General features: G+C 37.6%; 1 protein-coding gene across 2 annotated transcripts in view; it reads left to right on the top strand.

Moving 5' to 3' along the window:
* The window catches only part of RPS6KA3 (ribosomal protein S6 kinase A3), a 466,291-nt gene extending 465,548 nt beyond the window's left edge, over window positions 1-743 (top strand). For both annotated transcript variants that reach the window (XM_053706379.1, XM_053706380.1), the window contains one exon: window positions 261-743. In XM_053706379.1, coding sequence (XP_053562354.1) covers window positions 261-386 — 126 coding nt within the window. In that variant the 3' untranslated portion in view covers window positions 387-743. The remainder of the gene's footprint in view (window positions 1-260) is intronic.
* The last annotated feature ends 12,340 nt before the right edge of the window (window positions 744-13,083 follow it).

Below are 13,083 nucleotides of genomic sequence, written 5' to 3' on the forward strand. Positions count from 1 at the left end.
TAAACAATAAACTTATTTTGATGTATATAAATCCTGAGAGTGCCCTCCCTTTCCTAGCTCTTATATATATATATATATATATATACATATATATACATATATATATACATATATATACACATATATATATATATATATATATATATATATATACACACACACACACTAGGTTTGATTATTTGAAAAAAGCATTGGTTTCTGAAAGTTATCTTTTAAATTAATCTTCATTATTGATTTACATTCATTTTTTTTCTCCATAGGGGGCTATGGCAGCTACTTACTCTGCTTTAAACCTCAATCCATTGTCTCCAGTGCTGGAACCTGTTGGTCGCTCCACTCTTGCTCAGCGGAGGGGTATAAAGAAAATTACCTCAACAGCCCTGTGAAAGTGACCTCGGATGTCAACATAGTATTAGAGCTGAAGTTTCCCAGCCCTATATCAAGTAAACAGAGAGCACATATCGAAAAGACACTCCGGCGGACACATACTGACTACCCTGGATGGTTCTTATTGTTAATGCTGCTGCTTTTGTCTGTTCTCGCTTTAAATTGTTGATGGCAACCCATCTACCTTATTGACTCTTGAGCAACGGTTAAATAGGAAACCATAAGCTGACCATTCATCAAGGAGCAAAAAGACTTACCTCCTCCCAATATGGAAAATAAAACACTGAAAATAAACATCTAGATCAAATAGCATTATTTTATAAGAGTAATCCACCAATAAAATGGCTATAATTTTACTATTTAGTTTCAGCACTTACATTATAAGGAAATTGTTTCTTAAAATTTTGTTTAATGTGCTGTTCAATTTTCTTTTTATTTTAAGCCTGAATTTCAGGGTTCTTTAGCACGGTTTTGATTTAAACTGATTATTTTGTTTATCGCTGCCTTTTAATTTCATTCTTATCAACTCAGTGTGGATGTGTGTTTATGTATATATGTGTGTGTATGTGTGAATGAATGCACACACCTTCTAGGTTGTTTGTTGTGTGATATCAAACTGTCAAATACTAAAATGAAACTAGTAAACTGCATTTGAATGTAATACAATATGAATGATTTAAAACAAAATCTCATTACTGAAAGTGACATGGAGAACTAAAAAAAAAAGTCTTAGTTTCAGTAAATTTGATCCCATGATTGATATTCTCAAAGAGAATATTAATTGTAGTATGTATAAAGGTTTTATTTATTCCCATTGTCTGAATCCGTACAGGCAGTTTATCATCTAGATGCACAGTAGTACTTTGAGTAGATCAGTGCTGCCGTATAAATAGCACACTGTGGTTTCTCATTGCATGGATAAAAGCTTGTATAAGAGAGAGACCAAAGTAATCAAGCATTTTTGAATTGTGTAAACCCATAAAATTCAGTATGCACCTTAAGGTTAAACCAGAGATGATTATGCTGCAACTGATTAAAGCAATAGTATTAGATCATATCCATATTATTCTGCATTTTTTAATAGCATTTTGGAAAAAAAAATTGGTGGACTACATGTGCCACTAAAATGAATATTTAGAAAGCGGTTTTTTTCTGAATTATCCAAGTATTGTGATTATCTTGCTCTCTCTATCTATCTTTCTCTCTGTGTGCACCTAAATTATTTTTAATATTCTTTTTAATCATAAGGTGTTTTCCCCATTTATGCTTTTGTGTCCTTCCAGCACAGGTATTGTGCTTGTGACTTTGTAATTCTCTACCATTTGACTTTTCTAGCCATCACAAAACACAAATATCTAGCAAAATGTTCATTCTTGTTAAGCTTATTTGCATAACAGATTAGTTTTCACTTTTTTAGAACATGATGTGCATTAAATTTAGTGTGGAAATCTCATCCAAAGTAAAGGGACATTATACACAAAGGGATGTAATTATTTTGCAGTTATCTTTGGTGGGAGGGTCTGTTTTAATTTTTTTTTTTTTTTTTTTAAGAAAATAATCAGAGAATATTTTTCTACACTTATGTACAATCATTCTTTTTATTAGATTATTTAGCATGGCATGTAGGCTTTAAATACTTGAAGTACAATTATGATTTCCCTTCGTTCTAACACTTCAATATCTGGAAGATTTTTAATAATGCTTCCATACATTTAAGTAGATATTATGATGTATTTCAATAAATGTTTTTGTTTTTTTATTGCCTACATAAAATAAATATTAATATGAACATGTTATCAATATGATTGATCCTAAATGACTATCACTGCTTGTACATTTCTCTTAACCAGTTTTATAATCCTCTAAGGAAAAAAAACAAACCTTTATATAATAAACTTTCAAATGTATACATAAGTGTGCGTGAGTTATTATGTTTATAAATTAGCTATGAAAAGAGAATTTATCATTTGGTAGGTTAATGATTATTTACTGTAGTCGGACTCATAATAAATTATCTTCTTTAAGTAGATGGACACCAAGCAATTCTTGAGGTGCCTCTCATGCACCTCTTTACCTCTCCTGACAAGTATTTGAGTACCTCTGCTTTCCCTCTATTGCATCTGTCACGTTTTTAGGAGGCTCTTCTTCCTCTATAGTCCTTTGCTAAATATGCCCCATCCTTGTGTGTCAAAAGAATGTTTTGACTCTTCTCAGATTACTGCTGCTGCAAATATTAGTTAGGGCTTTACATGTGGCCTATTTTGAGTCTTGACATGTGAGCCTTCAAACACAAGTTTCCCATTGGTTAAAACACAGGAGTTTAAAGATTGTAACCTTTGTTGAGGTGCATGTGTTGGGTATGCACGTTTCTTTGCTGAATATCCATTGGTGCAATTTGCGCTAACTGTGTATCAAATGTTTCTTTACTGATCCTCATGTACCCATGGCATACTTAAACTTTGTAAGGTATCTACATTTTCAATATTTGTCCTTTACCTGTGTACAAAATTTTTAAATAACCTTTTCTTTACCTGTACTAACTGCTTTGTACATTTTTATGTATGTAGGTATAGTCTCACTATGTACAATGTAGCTTGGGTTTTATGTTTTACAGCAGAACTTGTATCCTGTAAGCCCTCCAATGCTGGTATGGTTATTAAAGTAGAACATCCAGTCTTATTTTCATTTATACAGTATTCAGTTCCCATTACCAGCTCTAGATTGCCTCCACTTCCTCTCTTCAACTGAGTAGTGTTTTCTGTCATCAGATGATGAGTCTTGAGGGTTCTTCAAACTCATTCTTTTAGACCTTTAGCTTTAATCCGGGAAGGTTCTTTTTTCTTCTGGCTATTTTTTCTGGTAGAATGTTTTCTGAGGTTTTTGCTTTGTCTTGCAAACCTTTCTTTTGTATGATAAGAGTCAATAGAAATTCCATAACATATAGGATATACTTCCCGACATTAGAAGGTGCCCTACACAATAGCTTTAATCCCTTCCCACCTCCCCTCTCTCCTCAAAATAATCTCGGCCTACCAGGAGAAAAGGCTGAAGATCAAGGTGCTCCAGTTATTTGATTTAATAAATGGATTTCATGGGAACTCAAACCAGTGTGAGACCCTTAACCCCTGATGCAGATTCATTAAGTAAGACGAGATCTACAGAAAGATTTCACCACACTGAATGAGATGGGCATAGGAAAATCTTGTGTGCAGCATCTCCCTATGGGATTTCAGCCATTACAGCCCTCAGGTGTTGTACAATTTCCCTTAGCTTCCCTCTATGGGAATACAGGTATTTCCTCACAGACCTTCTGCTGTACATACAGCAACAGACATCATGCTGGTAAGTTCAGTTGAGGGGTGTTTCAGTCAGCTTATAGGCTATCAGTAGGTACTTGTTTTAGTCAAGTATAGCTGTGGGATTAGCCTGCCTACCTGCAGACACACTTTGTGAGGTAATTTCTTACAATAAAGTATCTGATCCTTTATTAGGGGATACTCAGAGGACTGGGACCCTTATCAACCCCACAGCAGAAGTTATATTCAAAATTGGTGTATGGCCCTTTAAGAGACCTCTGACTGCTCACAGCAGTTAGCGGTCCTCTCAGAAACACAGCAGTTGGGGTGGGAACACAGAGGGGAGCTTATGTGAGGGGTTATTTATTGTTTTTAAACTGTTTTACTGGTTGTTACTTTTAAACACTTCGGGCCTGCTCTGGGATAGTCACTGCTATTAGCTCTGCCCTCTCCCTTTGACTCCCCTTTCTCTTGATATTTGCTTATGTGTCTTTTGCAGATTAGGAGTTTTACAAACTGATAACTTCTGTGTCAATATTTTTTATTGTCCCTTCCTGCAAAAGGTCATTTTCTAAGGGGGTGAGTACCTGCACAAGAGCTGCGGAGGGGGTTAGGAGCTCAGTTTGGCTTTAAATAGTTTATAGTAAATCTTTTTTTTTTCTTCATTGTCTATTCTTATTTTACCCTGTGTGTGTGAAGTGTATTAGAAAGTGGCTATAACAGTAGACATTTCTGCTACTCATTTAATATATAACATTTGTTCATTATTCACATTGTTATACCTGAACAGTTGTTTTTATGGAGTCTAACATGTCTGTACCCCCTGTGATTATATCAAATGTAATAGAGGGTAGATCTACAGATCAAATACCTCTGTGCAGTACCTCTATAAACATTTCAAAACTGTTCCAGTATGTAAGGTTAACCAGCCATGCAATAGTTGTGCTACCTCACATTGTACATGCAAATCAGTCATAAGCCATTATGCCTTACGCAATATAGTTTCTGTTCTGACAGAACATAGTATTTACAAGTCATGTACTAGCTAATTACATGTATTGTTGTATGTAAGATATATTCTGTGTTTATAGAGCATATGAATTTAAAGATTTTGGACAATTTTCCTAGATTATTTGTATGGTTATACGTTTATTTGCATGTACTTTGGAACATACAATCCCATTACATGTACACAGGCACCTTATATATGTAGATACGGTTTTGGCAATACATGATGTCTCAGGTGCAACAATGCACACAATATCTTGCCATTTACTTGGTGCATGATTGTGTAACTTCTGTATAATCATTTTATTGATGGTTTATACGCAGTTTATACCATATAGTGTCTTCTGTGTTTGACAGAACATTACATAGGCAGTAATACGATGTGCACATCTGTGTTTTAAATGATTGCTGCATGTACAGGTTGCTTAACCCTTTCCCGCCGTTAGGACGTTCCATGCCGTCCTAACTGCACTGGGCTTTAGCGCTGTTAGAGCTGCATGGAATGTCCTAGATGTTTGGCTGTCTTGAAGCAATAGTGACTTGGTAAATGGGATTGCCGGCTGGAGGGCGTGCCTAGCGTCTTAGGCACTTCCCCCTGACCCGATACCTTAATTGAAATCAATTTGTTTACATTGGATCTTAGTTTAGATGTAGACAATTTAGTCCAGGCGGAAAAGGGTTAAAATTAGGTACAGCAACGTCCACACGGTTATTATTTGCATGTTATTATTATTAACTTCTCTTTATTTATACAAGCAGCTATTAACTTCTATCAGAGCTCATGTGTATTTACGCAAGGAGCTGTGTTCAAGTCTAAATAGAATATATATGACAGCAGATTCCTTTTATTTTGATTTATTATATATTATGTCTTCCCTGTCAAAGGGATATGATATCTTGCGTGTGTAGCTTACACACAATGGTATTCTATATGCACAACCTGAGGTTTCTGTAGATTTAGGTCACAGTACATAAGACACGTGCAACTATATATGTCTGGGGTCACCATTCCATTCCGTGTCTGCTTGGTTTTATTCAATAGAAACTTTTGTGTTTCATAGACTACTACAGTTTAGTTTGTAACAGAACATACTAAGTACATGTAGCTTGTTATATGCACTGTAAATTATGTAGACACAGCACATACTACTTACCTGTACCTTATTTGCCAAGACAGGCATCTTATTTTACACAATATAAATACTGCATAGCCAGAACATCTTGGTTACATGTATTTTCTTTGCTAATTATATGTATCTTTATTGCAGCATAGATTCTGCCTTTTCAGAACATGCTAATCAATGTGTGCTTTAATTATATGTTTCTTTTATCTGCATTGTTAAATTTGTATAAAAAGAACATGCTAATTATATGTACTTTATTAAATTAAAGAAATGTACCTTTATTATATTCAATTTAGAGCTGTATTGATTGAACATGCTGATTATTTTTACCTTATTTAATTAAATGCTTTTTCTTGTATGCCCTGGTATCACAGACTAGAGAGATAATGTCCATTCAGGAAGGGACACTCTGGTTAGGAAGTGAATATGAGAAAACAGCGTCCCAACCCAAAGGGTTTAACCCAGAACGGGACCAGTATATATAGGCCAAGTGAAGTTGTTCAGGTAGAGTTGGCTACAAACTGACATGGTACCAAATCACAGTCCAGAAGGAATGGTCAGTTCAGGCAGAAGAATCAAAAGCCAGACTGACTATAAACAGCCAAAATCACAAGACAGAACATTAGTCAAAGGATCAAGGAATCAAAAGAGCAGTCCAAATCACAATCCAGAAGAGCAGTAGAAATCCAAGCAAGAAGTTGGTACACAGAAGGAATTTGCAGTAGAATAAATCACACCCAGGAAAAATCCAATAGACAGGAAGCTGCTTATAAAGGCTGCTAATTAGGTAACTGCCTGCATGTGGAGCTAGAGAGCCAGCCAGAACAGACGGTAGCATTCAGCCTTCCATTCACAGACCCAGAGCCCTCCAGTGGCTCAGGAGGATAGGTAAATGGCCAGGGACTGGAGGGTCCTTGACCAACTCTGCTCGGACAAAAGACAAGAAGCCGCCTGACCATGACACCTGGAGATCATGTATACTCAACAGGCTACTTACCTGTACCTTATTTACTATCCATGTAAAGACAGACTATACTACTAATCACATGTACTTTTATCTGCTAATTGCCCATTCCTTTTATCTGCATTTTAGATTCTGTATAAACAAAACATGCTAATTCTGTTATTTGTTAAATATATGTCGCTTATTGTATGCTTAGTTGTTTCTGTATAGGCAGACCATGCTAATTACATGTATTTTATTTTCAAAATACATGTATCTTACTGTACACCATATGCACTGTCATATACCGACATGTATGTCTACAAGCATATTAATCACTCAGTGTTTTTAATATATGCATCGGTTCATATTTATGCAGATTTGTTTTTTCTTAAATGTATCCTATAACATATACATCTGTACACATGTATCAGGGACTGCAAAGGTATAGGTAGTAAGTGTATGCAGACTAGGTATAGATCAACCCAGTATTGTAAACAAAGGGATAGAGTTTGAATACAGCTTTGAGTGCTGATTATTCTTCTTACTTTTAAGCTTATCCTTTATTTCTATAACATGTCCTTTTCTTACATACAGGTGGTAAGCGTCCACGATCCCTTACATTCCCAAACCCCAAGAGCTCTATATAAACCCTCACACATACCTCAGTGTTTACTTTGCCTCCGTTGGAGTTAGTTGAAGAATGAAGATGTGCAGTGTTTTTTCGTAGAGAGAGGTCTTCAATCTGTGTAAGGCATGGTTCCCTTTAGAATACAGCGGTTGTCATAGGGACATACTTGGAGTAGGGTCTTTGAATCTACGGTTTCGCCTCATGGGAAATCCTTCATAGGCCCTCTCAATTTGCTTATAGGGATTAATCTTCTGCCTCCCTTTGCAGATAAATGATATGCCCCTATCTCCATTACCTCTGCTGTTAAGTTTCAGTACTGGATTGGCTATCTACTTTTGTGTTAGTGGACGAGGATCTGTGGGTAGTATATTTTTATATATATTAGACATTAAAATGACTTTATATTTGGGGCGCTTTATGTGTAAAGTTTATCTATATTTGTGTGTGTGTTTATATATAATATATATATATGTATGGCTCTGGGACATTCTGTTAGTTTTTTTCCATATAATTTTTTGATGCGCTTTAGTTTTAATTTTTTTGTTCCTTTCGTCAGAAATCTGACTTCTCTCAGAAACAGGGTAATTCCAGTGCATACTTGTGAAGTGCAGTAGGGGAATGGTTAAGGTGTATGCACTGTTATTCAAAAAATGTAAAGAGTCTAAATTATTAAAGGTAACTTATGAATAAGCCACTGCAAAAATTAGGCTGTTTGTAGAGATAGGAATGTGACGGTGTTCCCCAAAACAACCCCCACAATATTATTATTCACAAGGGACCACTCCCAGACATCCGTATGTAAAATAAAATAAATTGACTGACTCACCACTATTCAGTCTCTTGGTGAGATGCTTCCTCAGATTCGGATGCTGTATCCAGTGTTAATGTGAACAGTTGAGCCATGTAGTCCAGGTTTCCTATTTTCTGCCCACTAGTTTTGCTTTAGGGGCCATAAAAAACGTCCACCTGAATCCCTTGGAAGAAAAGACAGCCAATGCAGTGTGCCACTAGCTCACCAACCGCAGTTAATATCCAAATCCTGTGCTCACTGTTTGGCCAAATGATAAGCTAAGCTTCAGAAAAAATGTATAACAGGAGCACCAAGTATTCAATCTGTTCAGAACTCTTTTGGACGTTAACAAAATGATTCGGAATTTAACCTTGAGAAAATTCTTCAAGACCCAGGACCAACGTCAATTTAATGAGAATCCAAGTTCTATTGATGGATCTGATCTTGAACATCATGCTATTACTGATTTGAATTTTCAAGAATTATGTGATGTAAGGACTCTGGAATCTCTCCAAGGAGAGGAAGCAATGGAAGAAAGTAGGCGGGTGACAACTCCACTACTAAAGAACAAATCTTTGTTCTATCCCATTCAAAGTAGGGGTCCTCTATTGGAGAAATTCCAGAAACGGGTTGAAAGTGATTTAATTAAACTTCAATATGTTACACAAAGGGGCAAAAAGTCTGTCACACGAAAACAAAAAATGGCCTTAGATGGTCTAAGAAACAACAAGAATTTAGTAATTAGATCAGCGGATAAGGGCGGAGCAATTGTGGTCCTTGATAAAGAGGATTTCATTCATGAGGCATTAAGACAGTTGAGAGTAGAACAGGATTATGAGGTGTTGTCACATGACCCAACACGCCAATTCCAGAGACAGTTGGTCTCCCTGGTGGATGATGGGGTAGAGATGGGCTATATTGACCAAGAAACTAAGGATTATCTTCTGGTACAAAACCCATCCATTCCTGTGTTTAACCATCTACCTAAAATTCACAAGTCTGTAGAAAATGTCCAAGGGAGACCAATTGTTAGTGGAATAGGCTCCCTACTGGAACACCTGTCAGAATGGTTGGATGGCATTCTGCAACCCTTGGTGAGCACCCTTTGGAGTCACCTGTCTGATACCAAGCATGTATTGAATTTACTTTCTGGTATGGTATGGCAGAGTAACTTCAAATGGTTGACAGTGGATGTAAGATCCCTGTATTCAACCATACCACACGAAAAGGGCCTGGAAGCCCTAGAATTCTTTCTATCAAAAAAATATCCAAATGACCAGGATTTTATAGGATACATATTGAGGGTGACCAGATTTCTCCAACATTGGTGTGTCCGGTCCACGGCGTCATCCATTACTTGTGGGATATTCTCCTCCCCTACAGGGAAAGGCAAGGAGAGCACACAGCAGAGCTGTCCATATAGCTCCCCCTCTAGCTCCGCCCCCCAGTCATTCTCCTTGCCGCTCTGAACAAGTAGCATCTCCTCGGGGATGGTGAGGAGTTTGTGGTGTTAGTTGTAGTTTTTTATATCTTCTATCAAGAGTTTATTTTAAAATAGTGCTGGCTTGTACTATTTACTCTACAACAGAAAAGTGATGAAGATTTCTGTTAAGAGGAATATGATTTTAGCACAAGTAACTAGAATCCATTGCTGTTACCACGCAGGACTGTTGAAACCAGAGAACTTCAGTTGGGGGTAACAGTTTGCAGACTCATCTGCTTCAGGTATGACTAGTCTCCTTCTAACAACACAGACTAATGCTCATTCAGATAAGGTTGTTTTGCGTACTAAGCCTGGTTTTCTTCCAAAAGTTGTTTCCAAATAGTTGTTCCTTCTCTGTGTCCGAAACCAGTTTCAAAGAAGGAACGTTTATTACACAATTTAGATGTTGTTCGTGCTTTAAAGTTCTATTTAGAAGCAACAAAAGATTTTAGACAAACCTCATCTTTGTTTGTCGTTTACTCTGGTAAGAGGAGAGATCAAAAAGCTACTGCTACCTCTCTCTCTTTCTGGCTAAAAAGCATTATCCGATTGACCTATGAGACTGCCGGACGACAGCCTCCTGACCGAATCACAGCTCACTCTACTAGGGCTGTGGCTTCCACATGGGCCTACAAGAACGAGGCTTCTGTTGATCAGATATGTAAGGCAGCGACTTGGTATTCTCTGCACACTTTTGCCAAATTCTACAAATTTGATACTTATGCTTCTTCGGAGGCTATTTTTGGGAGAAAGGTTTTGCAAGCCGTGGTGCCTTCCATTTAGGTAACCTGATTTGCTCCCTCCCTTCATCCATGTCCTAAAGCTTTGGTATTGGTTCCCACAAGTAATGGATGACGCCGTGGACCGGACACACCAATGTTGGAGAAAACAGAATTTATGCTTACCTGATAAATTACTTTCTCCAACGGTGTGTCCGGTCCATGGCCCGCCCTGGTTTTCCTAATCAGGTTGAAATTTTTTTTGTCTTTATACACTACAGTCACCACGGCACCCTATAGTTTCTCCTTTTTCTCCTAACCGTCGGTCGAATGACTGGGGGGCGGAGCTAGAGGGGGAGCTATATGGACAGCTCTGCTGTGTGCTCTCCTTGCCTTTCCCTGTAGGGGAGGAGAATATCCCACAAGTAATGGATGACGCCGTGGACCGGACACACCGTTGGAGAAAGTAATTTATCAGGTAAGCATAAATTCTGTTTTCTCCTTACCCACAACTATTTCCTGTTTGAGGGGGAGTTCTTTCTCCAGAGGTGTGGGACAGCGATGGGGGCCAAATTTGCCCCCTCCTACGCCAACCTTTTCATGGGTTGGTGGGAGCTCTCTCACGTCTTTGGGGAGCGGAACCTGTTCAAGCAGGGGATAGTGTGGTATAGGCGCTTTATTGACGACCTCCTTTTCATTTGGCAAGGCTCCCATAATGATCTAGAGAGGTTTGTAGAGGGACTAAACAACAACAACGTAGGCATTAGCTTTACATCCGAGATACAAGAACACACAGTAAATTTTTTGGACATCACACTAAAGGGAAAAACAGGTCAGAAGATCACCACAGAGACCTATCGGAAGCCGATCACAGGGAACTCTTTGCTGCACGCCTCAAGTTGCCACCCAAGGAGGGTGTTTAGGGGTGTAGCTAGAGGACAGTTCATTCGCCTGAAAAGGAACTGTACTGATTATAGTACATATGAGAAACAGGCCGATGAACTGTCTGTTAGACTCATAGAGAGAGGCTATCCAAGGTCAATAATTACAAAAGAGAGGAACGCTGTTACTAAAATTAACAGAGTTGATCTTTTGAAACAAAAAAACACAAAGTTCAAAAAAGGGACAAAAGGGACTGTGGACAGGAAAATCACATTCACGACAGAATATTCACAGCAGTACACACAAATATGTCAGATTATTAGAAATAATTACCATCTTTTGTCAGCGGATGATGCTCTAAAAGAGACAGTAACTGAAGGCATTAGGTGTACCTACAAAAGAAACCGAACAATAGGCAATATGATTGCACCCACGAGATTAAGGAGGGAACAGACAGATGGGTCTTCCTGGTTGAGATTAGATGGGACCTACAGGTGCAACCATTTATCCTGCAAAGCTTGCGAGAAAGTAACTGTAGGGGACTCCTTTAGCTCTCTGGCTACGGGAGAACAATTTCAGAAGAATTTATGCCTTAACTGTAGGTCTACCTTTGTAGTGTATTTGATTTCATGCACCCATTGTGCCCTCCAGTATGTAGGCCTCACGACAAGGGAAGCCAGGGTACGGATAAAAGAACACCTAGCGGACATCAAGGCAGGGGTTCTCACAACACCACTTATTAATCCTTTTTCGATTACACATAACAAAGATAATTCTTTCTTTTCTTGGACCATTATAGAGAAGGTACCAGTCCAGACAAAAGGGGGTGACAGAACCCGTAAATTGGGTGAAAGAGAGGCCTTCTGGATCTTTCGTTTGAAAACGAGGATTCCAAACGGCCTCAATTCAGAATTCGACCTTATCAATTTTTGGTAGTTTTCACTTGTAACAATACTAATTGACTTTTACATTTACATTTTATCAGAGGAAATTTAGGTCATAATATACTTAAAATGTAAACATATATTTACTAACACATTGAAGACATTTACCTCAAAATAAGCACATAGATAAAGCACAAACACCCCAGGTCCTTGGTAAGAAGTAGATCTGAACGATAATATGTGTTTATTTGGAGTGTATTGTATCAGAGGAAATTTAGGTCATAATACACTTAAAGTGTAAACATATTTTTACCAACTCATTAAGACATTCATCTCAAAATAAACACATAGATAAAGCACAAATACCCCAGGTCCTTGATAAGAAGCAGCTCATTTATAATCTAAATGTTAATCTGTGTTTATTATAAGTGTAATGAATCAGAGTAAACTTAGGTCATAATACACTTAAAATATTAAAATGTAAACATATTTTCACCAACTTATTGAAGACATTTACCTCAAATAAGCACATAGATAAAGTATAATTACCCCAGGCCCTGGATAAGGAGTAGCTCATTTATGATCTGAACGTTAATCTGTGTATTACAAGTGTATTATATCAGAGGTAATACACCTAAAAATGTAGAAATAAAAAAATATTTCATTAACTCACTGAAGACATTTACCTCAAAATAAGCACATAGACAAAGTCCAAGACAAGAGGTAGCTCATTTATGATCTGAATGTTAATACGAGTTTATTATTATAAACGTAAGGAAACCCCCCCCCCCCCCAACGCTAGTTCATCCGGCTCTAATAATTTATAATACAGTTTGGAGCACACACCTTAGCTGTCAAGCACACTCATATCATGTAAATGCACATAGTACAGGTAGTGATTACATAACACACATTCCAAAATGGTGTTCACGAGTC

The sequence above is a fragment of the Bombina bombina genome, chromosome 3 (genome assembly GCF_027579735.1).
Source record: "Bombina bombina isolate aBomBom1 chromosome 3, aBomBom1.pri, whole genome shotgun sequence".
Classification (NCBI taxonomy): domain Eukaryota; kingdom Metazoa; phylum Chordata; class Amphibia; order Anura; family Bombinatoridae; genus Bombina; species Bombina bombina.